Source organism: Elephantulus edwardii, unplaced genomic scaffold (assembly GCF_000299155.1).
Source record: "Elephantulus edwardii isolate Elephantulus edwardi_28Jun2011 unplaced genomic scaffold, EleEdw1.0 scaffold00019, whole genome shotgun sequence".
Taxonomy (NCBI): domain Eukaryota; kingdom Metazoa; phylum Chordata; class Mammalia; order Macroscelidea; family Macroscelididae; genus Elephantulus; species Elephantulus edwardii.
This window is the reverse complement of record NW_006399769.1, coordinates 27,135,746-27,152,236: the sequence shown is the minus strand read 5'-3', so window position 1 is coordinate 27,152,236 and position 16,491 is coordinate 27,135,746. Positions and strand designations below refer to the sequence as shown.

At 36.4% G+C, this 16,491-nt stretch overlaps 1 protein-coding gene across 1 annotated transcript in view; it reads left to right on the top strand.

Moving 5' to 3' along the window:
• The window catches only part of TTC27 (tetratricopeptide repeat domain 27), a 223,312-nt gene that overhangs the window by 42,908 nt on the left and 163,913 nt on the right, over positions 1-16,491 (top strand). The window contains exons 6-7 of the mRNA XM_006882399.1: positions 2,101-2,234; positions 7,371-7,483. Coding sequence (XP_006882461.1) covers positions 2,101-2,234; positions 7,371-7,483 — 247 coding nt within the window. The remainder of the gene's footprint in view (positions 1-2,100; positions 2,235-7,370; positions 7,484-16,491) is intronic.

Genomic DNA, 16,491 nt, shown 5'->3' with positions numbered 1-16,491 from the left:
ACACACACACACACACATATATATATAAACACACATACACACACACACTTTGTATTACCTGGTAGATTTGATTAGCAGCAACTAACCCACTGAATGATGAGTGTAAGTTAGCACAAGCACAGACTTTTTGCTTTACAAAATAAGTCATAAGCATTTTATTTAAAACTTCATAGTGTTAAGTCATGATACTTTGTTTCTTGAGATTCCTGTTTATTTTTCTAATCTAGTTAGACATGTGTTAGTTATTATATATATATAAAATATGCAATCTATTTGTTATCTGAAAGTGGCACACAAAACTTTTGAGCATTTAGTTTTCAGTATGAACTTCATAAGGTTTTTCCTTATTACCAGTTTAGTTTGGTTTCTCTGCAGCATTCTTTCCTAAAATGATCACCTATCGCTTCCATTCATCTTTTTTTTTGTGTACCGTTTTATATTCCTTTGGGGCATACCTTTTTTTTTTTTTAATTATCCAGTTTGGCTTTATTAATAGTTGAACAGACAATTGAGAAAAGACTTGTTAACACCAGAAGCAAATTTACTATGAAAGAATTCCAGAGAGTGGAATAATTGCTTTGAGTCAATTAATTTTCTGTTAGGGCATACATTTTTTATATTTTATTGATTTGATATTTTTTAGTGCTGTGGAACACTTTATAGCACATAATGTGCATGCAGTAAGTCTTTTTTTAGTGAATGAATGTTTCTTCTGAATGCCAAATAGAAAACACTGGATTCTTTTTATTCATTGCTCTGTCCCTAGTGTCCTACAAAGTAATTGGCATTCAGTATTGAATAAATAAATGAAAATCAGACATCAGCAGTTGATCACACATTTGTTCCTCTTGAATCTGGGCTCAGTGTTCCAGGATGTGACTACCATTTGATAAATATTTAAAATGATAGAAGCTACTTGTTATTCTGACCTAGGACCAAATTATCTCTGAAGTCCTTTCTCAGTCTTTAACTTCCATGCTTATCATTGAGCTAATCCTATCAATAAAGTCTTTACATTATATCATAAATTAAATAGGATGTTTTTGGCTAGTTTAAGATTTTAGCAGCCTTCTATGATACTTTCTTGTGGAGAAAATTAATATTCAGTTTTTAACTTTTGGAACATTTTCCATGTCTAAGTTGTGGTCTTAATTCTACTTTTAGGTACTACATTTTTAAATATTTTGGTCCTATAAGACTTTTTTTTATTACTTAAAAAAATTAATAGCACAGTACTATGTATATTCAGCTTTTATTATTGATATCTTTATTCTTTTCTTTCAAGTAAGAATTAGGAATTTAGAAACACAAATGTGATATAAATATAAAATGAAAATTAGGTTCTTTTTCCATTCAGCTCTAGCCTTACTATTAAAAAAAGTAAGCTGCATTAAACTAACTTGGTAGCTATTTTTGGTATAACATATTTAAATGGTTGGTGCATAACTTAGAGCCAGACTCATCATGGGATAAAATGCAGACTTAGATTGACATTCAAGGGTCTTTGTAATCTGACCCTCACTAGGGAATGGATGTTGGAATTTTTGCTTCTATAAAGTGGTTTAAAATCAGCTTTTCTGCAGCAAGATATTTCATATACTTAATGAAAAAAATGTTTTTGTTACTTAAAGTTGGATAGTAATAAAAAGACCATGTTATTTTCAGAGCCTGAAGACCTTGGCATTAAACTCTTGGCTCTGCTACTGGGAGTCCCATGATCTTGAGCAAGTGGCTCTGCCCCTACCTTCATTTTGTTCATCTAACATGTGGAGTAATAATATACAAAAGGTGCTTACAGTTAATGAGTTATTCTTCTTGGATAGGGAGGTAGTTTTGATTTAAGAGCAAGTGCCTAAATCTACTGGTTAAAATTCTGGCTTTGAGTGCTAGTACAATTACTTACTGACTTTATAATGTTATATGGCTCTTTTTTTTCCCATTTCTCATTTTTACTGGACAGAAAATGTTGCTCTTGCTATTATGTTTTAATATTAGGAGTCCTTAGGTTTCTCTTAGGTAAAATGGAGCAAACGCTTTATAAACTCCAAAGCTAGATTTGATTGCCAATTTAATAGAAAGGAATTAATGCATGTTTTTCAGGTGCTTTGGGAAAAAGGACACGGTTTCAGGAAAATTATGTGGCGCAGCTTATTCTAGATGTCAGACAGGAAGGTGATGTTTATCCATATCGTGAATTCAGTCCAACACCCACTCCTCAAGAACATTTAATTAAGGTAAGTAGGATAAGAAATTGTTTCATCAAATTAACAGCTGCTCCTATCACTTTCAGTAATTGAGTACTGGAGAAGCATGGGATGAAGTAGGAAGAGACTTAATTTTTTCCTCTTGAAATTTTTTAAGATGACCAAGACAGGTTTTTTTAAAAAACCGTGTTTTAAAAAACTTAAGTAGAAATAACATGTTGCTTATGAACAAGCAGTTATATTTTACTGTCCTTGAAAAAAATGCACTAGGAGTACTGAGGAGAAACTTAAGTTGTTGGGTGTTTTTGTTTTTTTTGTTTGTTTGTTTTGTTTTTTCTGGAAAACATTTTATTTGATACAGTAAGAAAGGCTTTTTTCTCTTTTCCAATGGTTTTTACCTTTTGTTGTATATTATATTTATATGGGGAAGAAACTTAAGTTTTTTGTTTTCTGTTTACTCCCTTACTTTTGCATTTCATAGCAAAATACTTAAGAGATTTGAAATTTCTTAAGCTTCTTCTAAATTGACAGATTATTAAAATTCCTTGTATTATATTTGTGATCTGTTTTTTGTTACTCTGTTATTAATGGGTTAGATGGTGCTTTAGAATGTTTGTCTTGACCTGTCTGATAAATTTCCTTCTTGTAGCCTGAATTTATGGCTCTTGGTCAGATTAGCTTCTTCTATAGAGGCCCTTAGCATTTATATTCTCTAACCTTCTGACTTCATACCAACATTTTTGGTTGAATTTACTGTCCTTGAAGCCCATGTGTTTCTACTCTTCATTCCAGGGTCTACAAGCATATTTACCCCAGGCTCACTGAACACTAACATTCTTTTCTGTTTTGAGAGTAATTCCAAGAGTAGGGGTTAGGATGGGTGGGGGAGAAGAGTGTCAGCAGTCTCAAGGGAACATTTTGTTGATAGATAGTAAATCTCCCAGGCTTCCTCCTCCTACTCTCTTGTTTGCTTCTATGATAACTTTACTGAGAAACATCTGTTGATTCTCAGAGGAGAATGAAGGAAAAGATAGAAGCTCATATCAGCCTCCATGGTGTGCAGTTTGAGTGAAGAGGCAGAGCCATAGTGCAGTGAACAGTGGTGCTGCTGGTGGCCAGGGAACCGAGCCGATAGTTGCTTTCCTCCTTTCTTCCTCCTTGTATATACTGAGCCTTCTGCCTAACGGTTTTGAGAACTTTTTTAGAGTGGAAAGCTACATAACAAAATGTACACCTATTCAATAATTTCAGCATGTGCAGATTAGTGTCAGTGATTCTATTCTAAGTTGTGCAACCATTCTTGCCATGTTTTTCCACACCATTCCACCACTGTAATCCCATCACTGTCAGCTGCAGTATTCCATGTGCAAACCCTCCCCTTTTTCCATCCTTCTAACCCTGATAGCCACTAATCTTCTTTGATTTCTATATATTTGCTCTTTTTATACAAGTCAGATCTTAAAATATTTAAACATATGTGACTGAGTTCTTTCTCTCAGCCCAGTATTTTCAAGGTTTATTTATTTTGTTGCATGCATCAATCTTAATTTTTTTTTTTATGGTTGGGTAATACTTTATTATTGCAGTTTATAAATTAGCCGTTTAAATAGTTTTCTCTTTTTTACCATTTTGAAAAGTGTGTTACAATGAACATTGGTGCATATATCCTTCAGCTTTTTTATGTAACTCAAACATCCTGTCATAAAGCTTAAAGGAGATTTAATTTTAGAATCTGAGAGTTTTATTCAGTAATTGATAGTTGTTTCTTATTGTTTTTAAATGTAGAGCTCTACCATTGTAATTAATCTTCTGGAATGATAAATATGAGATGCGCAATTAAGAGAAATACATAAAAATTATTATAAGACAGAATTTATTTAACCTTTATGAATTTGAAATAAAATATAGTCAAATAATATCTTTATTAGTTACTGTGAAAAGCTCAAAATAACAAATTATGTGGTGTTTATATGGATTAGCTTGATGCATAACTTTGTTCATATAGTTAAGAGATAAAATTGCTTAGTTTATTATATATTTTATTGTCTCAAAGACACGTTCGTTTATAAAATACTATTTAATAATAGTTCATTAGAGGGAGGAAAATATGCCAATTATAGTAATAATATATCCTGTTCAGAAATGTTACAATATAAATATATTTATCTTATAATTGGAGAATAACAGTCAACATTATGATAGATGGAGAAAGATTTGAAGCTGTCAATGATGTCATCTTGTTTGTGTTGGTAATCAACACCCTTGGTTCCAGCAATCAGTAAGTCAAGAGATGTATTGCATTGGGCAGGTCTGCTCTCAGGGACCTCTCCAAAATGATGAAGAGCAATGATTTAATCAAGACTAAGGAATACCTGATTCAGGTCAGGAAATTTTCAATCACCTGCCATGCGTCAGAGAGCAGGACACCGAATGAGGATGGCAGAAGATGAAGAATTGATACATTTGAGTTGTGGTACTGAAGAAGAGACCTGAAATAATTCTCCCATGGACTATCAAAAGACCAAACAGATATGTCTTGGACAAAAATGCAACCTGAGTGCTTTTTGGAAACTAAGATAGTGAATTTAGTCTTTTTTACTTTGTACATGTAGCTAGGTGAGGCTGTTCCTTGGAAAGGGACATCATGTTTGGAAAGATGGAGTCCAGTGAGAGGAAGACTCCAAATGAGATAGATTGACACCGTAACTTCAACAGTGAGCCCTAGTGTGTCAGAAATGATAAGGATGGTACAGAATAAGACAGGGTTCAGGCCGGCTGTTCTTAGGGTCGCTATGAGCCATACTCGACAGCACCTAACAACAGTAGCTATAATTTTATTATTGTGGAATATACTATTTCCCTTTAGACTTTTCTAGCTGTTACTTCTTATTAATGGAAAATTAGACAAAAGCCAACAATTATGATCAACTAGAATGTGCCAATGAAAGGCATAGTTTCTGTTCTTTATTGTTAAAAGGAGAGGACTCAAAATAGTGTATGTTCACGGGAAACAGACACAGTACACAATCAACCTTAGTGCTCATTTGCATTAAATGTTGAATAATGTATGTGCCCCATATTGCTGATAAATTGTTGACTTCTTGAATCCAGAGAATGTTAGGAGAATCAACTGGGACACCGGTGAAACAATATTTTAAATTGAGGGCTTCTGTAACAATTAGGTGTAGAGGAATTGCCCAGACTGTTGTAATTTCAAAAGTTGCTGAACAGGAGCAAAGATCACATTTTTGATTCTTTTTGCTAACAATGGCTTGTCTCAGTTCTAAGCAAGAAGGTTTTGATCACATTGTTACTGTCTAATTTAGGCAAAAACCTGGGAAAGTGATATACTCTTAGTCTCTTTGGTTTTTTTCACATCTTGCTTTTATTTATAGGCTGTCTTAAAAACACTCTCAAGGGTATTATTAAGTAATGGTTTTTAAATACCTAGTTTAATATTAGATGAACATTAAAAGGTGTGAGGTCTAGAGCAGCACTGCCCAGCATGGCAGCCACCAGTCACAGGTGATTTCTAGCTTCTTGAAATGTGATTCATCTAAATTGAGCGGTATGATAAGGGAAAATCTATAACAGATGTAACTGGTCTAAACTGAGACGTACGGTAAGGGGAAATTACAAAATGGATTTTGAAAACGTCATTCAAAACAAAAATTTGTTTTGTATCAATTTATATATATATATATGGTAAAATATAACTGGTGGCCTAGTGGTAAGAAGCTGTGCTGTAATCCTGAAGGCACATGGTTCTAATTCATGAGATGCTGCATAGGAGGACGATGGACAGTCTTCTCATAAACGATCAACTGCCTCTGAAAACCCTCCAGGGGGTCAGCTATGGGTTGGTTCCAACTGATGGTATACAGCAACATATGGTAAAGTTGTATAAATTAGCTTAAAGATATTGTTATACAAGCCCTCAATTTAAAATACTGGTCCACCAGAGTCCCAGTTGATTCTCCTAACATTCTCTGGATTCAAGAAGTGAACAATTTACCAGCAATATGGGGCACTTACATTATTCAACATTTAATGCAAATTAGCACTAACTTTGATCGTGTACTGGGTCTGTTTTCCATGAACGTACAATATTTCATGTCCTCTCCTTATTTCCTGACTGCTCATACCAAGGGTGTTAATTGTGGATCTAAGCAAGATGAAGCTGTTGACAGTTTCAATCTTCTCTCTGTCCATCATGACACTGCCTATTGGTTCAGTGGTAAGAAGCTTTATGTTCTTAATAGTGAGATGTACTCCATGCTGAAGGCTGCTTTCCTTGATCTTCTGCAACAAGTTACTAAATTTAATTTTATTGCAGTTTTAAACCTCTCTTAATGTAGCTTTAGAAGAAATTATTTATGTAGTAGCTCCATTTTCAAAATACTGAGAGACCGATGGTGAAATGAATGGCCACCAGAATTTGCTTTGTAGCTCCTTTTACTGATGAATAATACTCTGTTTTCATGCCTGTTCACCTTGCTTTGTATTCATCCTAGAGAATGAGTATTCTCTCAAGTACTCTATCTTTAAAGATTTTATTATAGTTTTGAAATTGTTTTGGCTATTCTAAATCCTTTGACTATCCAGAATCAACTTGTCAATTTGATATCTTTGTTGCTACAAATTACTTGTAACACATTTCACAGTTCACTTGTCTATACTGGTGAGACACAACAGTTGAAGAGTTGATAATGGTATTAAATTATTACTTGTTTTTAGGTTATGATCTGGAAGCAGAGTAGGAAGATAACATTTTTTCATTCAGATACTACCATGTACTATAAATGATTATCTTCTTCTGATCTTTGATTTCAAATTTGATTATCTATTAATGAGGAGGGAAATCTCAGTTATCTATGTGAGACTGAATAAGAAAATGTTCTTAAAGTTTTGAGGAATTTTTTCCTAGGCTCAGTCAATAACAGTTGTTTCTCCATAATATCATTGGTATATTTCTGAAATGTGGACAACATTACTTACTTTTCTACAACATTACTCTCTCATTATCAGCCTAATACCTGTATGGACATAGTTTGATCTTAAGCAAGAAGTCGAGTTACCCTTTTCTAGCCATCTGCTTGTAGTGCTCTGCTGAAGGAATGATATTTAATGTTTGGTCCTGTTTTTTTTTCGTTTGTGTTCCATCAGAATCTTGAGCTCAATGATGACACTGTTCTGAATGAGATACAGCTGGCAGATCGTGAGCAGTTTCAGATGCCTGACCTGTGTGCTGAAGAGCTTGCTGTTATCCTTGGTGTTTGGTAAGCTCTTGACGTATTTGTCTACTCTGACAACCTAGACTGCTTTCTTGTGCTGGGCGAAAACCTTTAGTCAGGGAGGTCTCAAAACGATAATATGCCTCCAGGAATCAAGGGAATGCTTATGAAAAGTGAGACTGAATAGTTGAGAAGCAGTTAAGGGGTTAGATAGGAGGAATCTCTTGTTGATACAGTGTTTTTTTTTTTTTTCATAAGCAAAATTTCATTGGTTGCTCTTAGCTAGGAATAGATTTTTAATAAAATTTAAAGGTAAATAAAAGTGACTGTTTTGATTTTAGAGGATTTTTACATTTCAGAGGATAAAATTACTTTTAGTACTACAGACCGTATTTTGTTTGGAAATAGGGTTTTTTTGGGGTTTGTTTTTTGGTTTGAGACAATTTTTTAATATTTTTTTTATTTCAATGAAGGCATATAAATCATACTGGGGTTTTTTTTATACCAGTTTGAAACAGTTTCAAGCTTAGAAAAAGTTTTGATGACAGTTCAAAAAACAGTTGTGTAAGTTTCCAACATGATACCCTGACTGCTGTAGAGTTCATTTCCAACAGACTAGGGTATTTTTTTGTACTTAGGTTGCATCAGCTCTGACTCATAACAACTCTCTGTGTCAGTCCATCTCCTTCCATCGTAACTCGCTGTGTCAGTCCCTCTCTTTCCACTGGAACTTGCTATGTCAGTCCATCTCCTATGACAGTAACTCAGTGTCATGAAGCGGATGCCAACACGTATTGCTTCTCCATTGGGTCTCTGCAGCTGCAGTTCTTTACAGGAGAACTTCTACCTCCTGTAAAGGTAGGAGTAACAAGGTAGGAGGAGCCTATCTTGCTCCCATGGAGCCACTGGTGGATGCAGTCACCTGGGACGTGCAGTTTATTGGTTAGCAGTGATATGCTGCAGCTTACACCACTAGGGCTCCTCCTCCAACAGCTATCAGAATCAGTCCATCAGCATCATGCTTTACTGTCATTTAAATCTCAGACTCCGTTCATGTTTTTCCAGTTCATTCTTTTATGACTATTGATATCTTCTTCTGAGTTTATCTCTAAACGAGGGTGGAAATGCCAAGTGTCTATGTGAGAATGAATAAGAAATTGTACTTAAAATTTTCAGGAACTTTTGCCTAGTTCCAGTTAATAACAATAGTCTTTTATGACAAAAGGATTGAGACAAGAACATGTGTATTAGATGTAATTGTCACATTCTGCTGGGCTCTGTAATCTGAAATGTTACTATTGTTGTTGTTACATACTGTCAACTACAAGTCATAGTAATCCTATGAACAACATATCAGAACCTTACCTTACCCTTTGTGATCCACACAATCTCTGCTGTGTTTGAGCCCATTGTTATAATCAGTGTGTCAGTCCATCTCATTGAGGGTCATCCTCTCTTTCCCTGACGTGCTACCTTTCCCAGTATTGTATCTTTTTTTTCAAAGACTGGCCTTTCCTGATAACATGCTGAAAAGTATATGAGAAAATTTTGACCATTCTTACTTCTAGGAACACCCTGGTTGTACTTTCTCCAAGACAGATTTGTTCTTCTGGCAGATTATAATATATTCCCTACTCTTCACCAACTCCAGAATTCAAAGGCATAGATCCATCTTTGATCTTGCTTTTTCATAAGGAAGATTGTGGATTTTCCGTATTGATTTCTTAACTGTTGCTACCTTAGAAGTTGATTGTGGATTCAAGTAAAAGAAGTCACTAACAACGAAAGGTAGATCTGGTGGCTTAGAGGTAAGAAGCTGTGTTACAATCCTGAGGGCACATAGTTTGAATCCACCAGTAGCTTCATGGGAGAAGGACGGGCAATCTTCTCCAATGTAATTGTTATATACGTCGAGTTGCTTGTGACTCATAGTGACTCTGCGCACAGCAACTTTGAATCCTTTTTTATCTTGAGCCAACCTTGGTGTTCTGACACACTTACCCCCATTATCTGAGTCACTGAGTCAATCCATCTCATCCAAGGTCTTCCTTGCACTGTCCCTCCACCCTTCCAAGCATAACATCCATCTCCAAGAACTGGTCCCTCCTTGCAACATGCCCAGGGTATGTCAGACAGCACTTCAAAATCCTTGCCTCTGAGGAATAGTCTGGTTTCACCCTCTCTGGGAGGAACCTGTTTGTTCTAGCAGTCCATGGTATATTTAATACTCTTCTCGAGCACCACAACTTAAAGGCATTGATTCTTCTTCTGTCATTCTTAGTCATGGTCCAGCTCTCTGATGCATAGCAAGTAATTGTGAATACCATGGCCAGAGTCAAGTGCACCTGAGTTTCTAGACTGATATTATTGTTCTCCAGTACTCTGGAGAGGTCCATGACAGCAGATTTTCCCAATGCAATTTGCCTTTTGAGTTTCTGGCTGCTGGTACCAATAGTGATTCGTGGAGCCAATCAAGCTGAGGCTGTTAACAACCTCAGTCTTTTCACTGTCTATCATGATACTGCCAATTGGCATAGTGGTGAGAATCTTTGTTTTCTTGATGTTGAGTTTAATCTATATTGAAGGATTCAGATCTTGACCTCCAGCAGATGAGGTCCTCTTCAGTTTTGATATGCAAAGTTGTGTCATTTGCTAGATGTGGGTTGTTGATGAGTCTTCCTTCAATCCTGATGCTACATTTCTGCTCATAAAGTCCACTCTTCCAGATGATCTGTTCCACATATAGATTGAAAAGGTATGGAGATAGAATGCATCTGGGTGTAATGTCTACCTTTCCTGATTTTGAACCATGCAGTGTTTCCTTGCTCTGTTCTGATGACTGCTTCCTGGTCCAAGTATAGGTTTAGCATAAGCATAGTCAAGTGTTCTGAGATTCCCATTCTTCTGAGTTTGCTACAGTTTGTTGTGATCCATGCAGTCAAACGCTTTTACGTAGTCAGTTAAACACAGATAGACATTCCTCTGGTGCTGGGTTGGTTCCAACTTTATAGCACACAACAGCAACAACAACAACAACAGTTCATTGTCTAACTTTCAGATGCATATGAAACAAATGAAAATATTATGTCTTGCATCAATCACAGCTTAGTCTTTAAACTTATTATATATTTGTTCTTTGGTACTTGAAAGAGATCTTTGACAACAGATTTGCCTAATGCAATGTATCTTTCCCTCTCCCCTCAGTGTATCTTATGAGTTCTTTATTGTTGCTACCATAGATGTTGATTGCAGATCTAAGTAAAAGATGTTGACAACTTTAGTCTTTTCTCCATCTATGGTGACGTTGTGTATTGATCCAGTGTTGAGAAGTTTTGTTTTTTTAAATGTAGAAATTTTGATCTATTAAAAGCTTTAGTCTTGATCTTCTTTAGTAAGTTTTCTTCAACTTCTCTGTGTAAGGTTTTTCATCAGCATAACATAGTCTGTTGATGAATCTTCCTCCAATTCTAATGGCCACATTCTTCTTCATATAGTCCAGCCTCTTGAATTATTTGCTCACCGTACTGATTGAATATGGTATGGAGAAAAATACAATCCTGAGGCATACCTTTCCTGATTTCTTGACTGCTGCACCACGGATGTTTATTGTCTATCCAGATAAAATGAAATCCATACTAACTTCAGTCTTTTCTTTATGCAACAGAGTTTTGTTTATTGATCCATTTGTGGAGTTTTTTGTTTTATGAGAAGCAAGACTGGCCATCCATTTCTGAAATAACAGGCCCTTGAAAACTTTATGAATTCATGAGGCATTACATTATCCCTCATTAACTTTCAAACAGCTTTAGGGATAATTGTTATTTTTCTTGTTTTCCATCTGGAAAACACAGGGTTTGAATGGTCAGATGATTTTTCTAAAATTACAGGGTTATGATTTAAATTCAGGTTTTACTAACCTTAAAATACTCTTTTGATAAAGTCATAAGTTTTAACTCATTAGAAAATGAAATAAATACATTCAAAGGCAGAATTTCAATTTAGCCTCGTTGTTTTGCTGTGTGCTGTTGAGTAGGTTGCCTCTTGCCCATGTGCTAAACCACTCCCAGTCGTCATTATGTTCAAGCCTGTTGTGGCAGCCACTGTTTCAATCCATAAATGAACCTTTACTGGATGGAATTAGGCTTCACAGGAGGGCCCCCCAAAATACTTTGTGTTTTATCAAATTCATCACCCATTGAACTATTGTGAAATATATAAAACTGATGAAATTGCTGCATGGATTCCACAGAATGTTTAAATCTTCCCTGTTTTGTAGAAATGATTTGATCATTTTGTGCATCCTAAAGCATCTGATGCAGTTTTACTCCCCTAGGTAGGCATTGATCATTGCTGTAACTGGGTTAATATGAGGAAGTAGACAGTGATTTTGTTTCACTGAGCAATATCTGTCTTATCCTGCTGACATTGACTCCTAATGAGGTGATGTGGACGTTGTGGTTGGCTGCTCTGATTTGTAAAGAGGAGTGAGGGAAGGCGAGTTGTTGCGGATTATAAATTGATGCACAAGTGGGGATGACATCATGCTTCTTCCCTCTTGCCTTGCTGGCCTCCTGCCTGAGATGGGTTTTGCTTGAAGACCCAGAGCTGGAGCTTGCCCCAAGTGTCAGTATGCATAGCTGCTTTAATAGAATTCTTTAGATTATAGCAATCTGTCAGTAATTCAGACTTCTGGAGGGGAAAGAAGTAATTCTCTGTATAAAACGACTTTTGGATTTTTAGATATGCATAATAGACCCACTTACAGGCTGTTAAATCATGATACAAAGTTGTGGTCTGACTCAGTGACCAGTGAGACCATGACATTTCACCTTGTATATCCCATTCAATAAATTTAGGATTGGAATTTTGTGTATGAGAGATAAAGGCTGATTCATCTTATCTTGGGATAACTTGTACTCATGTTCCTCCTTAAGAATCATAATCTTAGAACTAAGGGGACTATAGAGATTAATTGCATCTTTTTAATATCTGACACATAATTCTTCTGTGGAGTCAAACTAGAAATGTCTGTACACATGGTGGAGTGTGTTTAATAACAACGTTGTTTCATAGTTCTTTCCTCCTATTTGTCTCTTCTTTTTTGCCAACAGTTGAAAATAGGTTTATTGACTTGTGTGTATTATTGTATATATTGTGGAGAAGGACGGGAAAACTGCTTCTGAAAATCCGTGGGAGGGTCTGCTATGAGTTGGTTCTAACTTGATGGTACACAACAACAACTACAACTGTATGAATATTATATGCTAAGTAGAAAATCCTCAAACAGTATTGAAAATTGTAAGGAAGTAGTACTTCTTTATGGAACAAGGACAGTGTGGAAACAGCTGAGTCTGACCTTTACTTCAACTATGGGGAACTGCCCTATAAACAGCATTCACCACCCAAAACTAATTCTCATGAGGTCAGACATGTCCTTTCACGGGCCCGCACCCATTTACTCCATCAGAAATCAGTTGCACAGACTTCACAGAACCATAACCACAATTTATGAGGTTTATTAGGGAAATTAACAGGCTATATAATTCAGGTAGACAGCAAGATATAATCCCTTAGTCCAGAGATGCTTCTCAGTGAACAGCAAATACAATCTCTCAGTTCAGAGAGCTTCTCAATTAACTCTAAGATACAGTATGTACCAGCTACTGCTAGGAATATACCCCAAGTAAATAAGAATTGAGACACAATCAGAGAGATGTACACCTATGTTTATAGCAGTGTTATTTACAATAGCAAAAGTATAGAAACAACTCTGATGCCCAATCATCAATTGAATAGATTGAAAAATGATGGTACATTCACATGATGGAATACTATGCAGCACTCAGGAGCAATGATTTTGTGAAATATAACATGGGGGAGTCTGGAGAACATTATGCTGAGTGAACTAACCCAGTCTCCTGAGGACTAATACTGCTTAAGATCATTATTTTTAAAATTGAAGGATAATTAGTAAGATGTGTATAAATGTCCCAAAAAGGGAAAGGGCAAAGAGAAAAGGGATGGTAAAAGGGGAAGGGTGGAAATCACTAGAATAAAAGAATGTAGTGGGTGGACTTTTTGCTCCTAAAGAGGATGTCTAAATAGGAGTGCGCTATCATCTTTTCCATTCATCAGCCTCAATATTCCATCTTCAAATTTTTGAATAGCTTTACCTTATTGGCTGCAGGAAGACTGATGTTTCATGGACCTGTCTAGGAGTCCTTAGGTTACTTTGCATCAGCTGGTACGGTTGACTTTCATACAGTAAGATCCTTCATAAATAGAATCCTCAGAAAAACAGAAGGAAGTCAACAAGAGTGCTGTTTAATCGTTAGGTAGAGCAGTGTTTGGTGGAGCTCCCAGATTGATTCAGGTTTGGGACCAGGGATGGCATCCACTTCCTAAATCACATGCCTCTGGAAACTCTATGATCTTGGAGAAATGATGATAGTTATAGAAAGGCTTCAGGCCTTTTGTTCATTTATATGGAGGACCCTTATATTGAAAAGTCACTAGGATGCACACCTATGTTTACTGTGGCTTTGTTCATAATAGCAAAAAATTGGAAACAACCTAAGTGCCCATCAACAAACGAATGGATAGAGAAGCTGTGGTATATTCACAAAATATTATTCAAAATGGGTGAGCCTGGAGGACATTATGCTGATTGAAATATCTCAGTCACACAAGGCCAAATACTGCGTAGTGCCACTGTTGTAAAATGGGACTGACAGTGGTTGGAGGGGAGACTGAGAAAGATGGGATAAATTATGTATACTGCATTGAAACAGATGAGAGAGAGAACTGTTTAAAAGGGATATATGATTAGGTATTACTGTCATGACATGAGTCCAGAATGAAGGCTGTATAGTGGAGTGGACTTGGGTGAAGGGATTGTATAACAATGAAAGAATTTTTCTTTTGCTTTTCAAAGAGAAGAACGAAATGGAGGGGGAAGAGTGGACAGGGGGAAAAGTGCAACAGTGAATGAATGGAAATAAAAGGAAATTGAAGAAAAAAAAAAGTCAGTTGGGCCCAAGGGTCCAGTGTTATTTTATTTTGGAGGAACAGTTTTCTAAGTTGTATAGCGTTCTTCTGTTGATATGCTGTACTGAGGTAATATAGGTGTGCTGTGATGCTGAACCTTGTGCCATTGGGGGGGTCAGATTCCATAATGGCTACCCATGGTGGACAGTGTTTGGTGGAGCTCCCAGTTTAAGACAGGTTTGGAAGCAGGAGTGGCATCTACTTCCTAAACCACATGCCTCTGGAAACTCTATGAACTTGGAGAAATGACTATAGTTCTAGAAAGGCTTCAGGTTTTTTGTTCATTGGGTCGAGATATACACACACACGTGCACACACACACGGTCTCAACTCAACAGTCAGCAACAACAGTGGGTGGACTCGGGGAGAGGGGAACAGGAAAGATTCAGTTGGGTTTTGAAAACATGGTGTAATAATAGGCATAGATCAGTGGTAACTAATTATATGGCTATAGTGTATGTGAATTTTTGTATGAAACACAATGTAAATGAGAGATTGTATGGAACACAGTGTGTTTGAATGAAAAACAATGTAAATGAATTATTTTATGAAAGCAAAACAAGAAGATACAATCTTTAATTCCAGAGAGCTTCTCCATTAATAGCAGCACACAACTTTTCAGTCTATAGAGCTTCTTAGTTAACAGCAAAATAAAAATCCTTCAATCCAGAGTTTCTCAGTTAACAGCAAGAGCAAATCCCTGGCACAGGAATCTCTAACTCCGAAGGATGTGTCCTACACTCTGTGCTTTGTCTTCTCCTGGTGGAGAGATCTCCACTTTCTTCTGTTGAATCCATTCAATTTAGTGGTGAGACTAGTCAGTCCCCTTGTGTATAGACTAACATGCCCTATTTGCATGAGGAAGAGATGGCTCATTCTGCTGTTGATGCTGGAGGTAGGTCATTGTGTTTGTAGGACCGAGTTGAGGCAGCTGTATCAGATTGAAGACAACGGCCTAAGGAAGGCAAATTTTTAGCAAGACCCACAAATGGCATTTCTATTTAATTTAAAAAAAACATGTAATTATATACAATATGCAATTTATATATGTATATGATATTATAAGGAGGAGCCACTAACCCAAAGTGACAGTTTGAATCCACCAGTGGCCCCAAAGCGAGAAAGATAGGCAGTCTCTCCCTTAACCTCAGAAACCCAGTAGACACCTAGGTCAGCTGTTAGTCAGTTCCCACTTGATGGTCATAAGAGGTGACTTATAGTGCACTACAAGTTAGGTAGCTAACAGAAAGTTTGGTTGTTCAAATCTAACTTGCCACTTGGTGAGAGAAAGATGAACAGTCTCCGTCCTTAAATATTTAAAGCTTTACACTGCAATCCCAGAGGTGCATGGTTCAAATCCACCAGATGCTCTGCTGTAGAAGGAGGAACAATCTCCTCCTGTACCAGTCACATCTGATTTGATGATACACACACAAAAATAATAAAAAAAAATGGAAAGCTTTAGAAACTTGTTATGAGGTGGAATAGACTCAGTGACATCGGTTTTTTAATTTTATATATGTTATAAAATATAATAGCAAAGCAAATACTAGTGAACCCATTGTCCAATTTTTAGAAGATTGTAAATACCTGTGACACTGTCTCTATGCTTCTTATTTTCTCCTTCTCTGTCATCAGTGTAGGTACTATGCTGAATTTGCACATTTCATCTTTATATTTTGCTTCGTCTTCTTAAGATATCTTTTGAAATCTGGTCAGCTGTCCTTTGAAATCTGGTCAACTCTTCTTACTTTGTCACTTCTCCAATTTTCTTTTTTTTAAATTTTTACTTGTGTGCTGAATTGGATCTGAGTTGCACAGGAGGTGATTGCCCCTCCTTCCTCAGCGGAGTATCTGGTCGTTTTAAACCGCATGCTTTTGGGATGACAGTGTAGCTTGTTGTCACTAGGCCACCAGTGATTCCTACTTCTCTGCATTTTGACTTCTGTATGTAAGACCAAGTTTTTTATTTTGGCTGACTTGAACTTACTTTCGTTTTTCTCTAC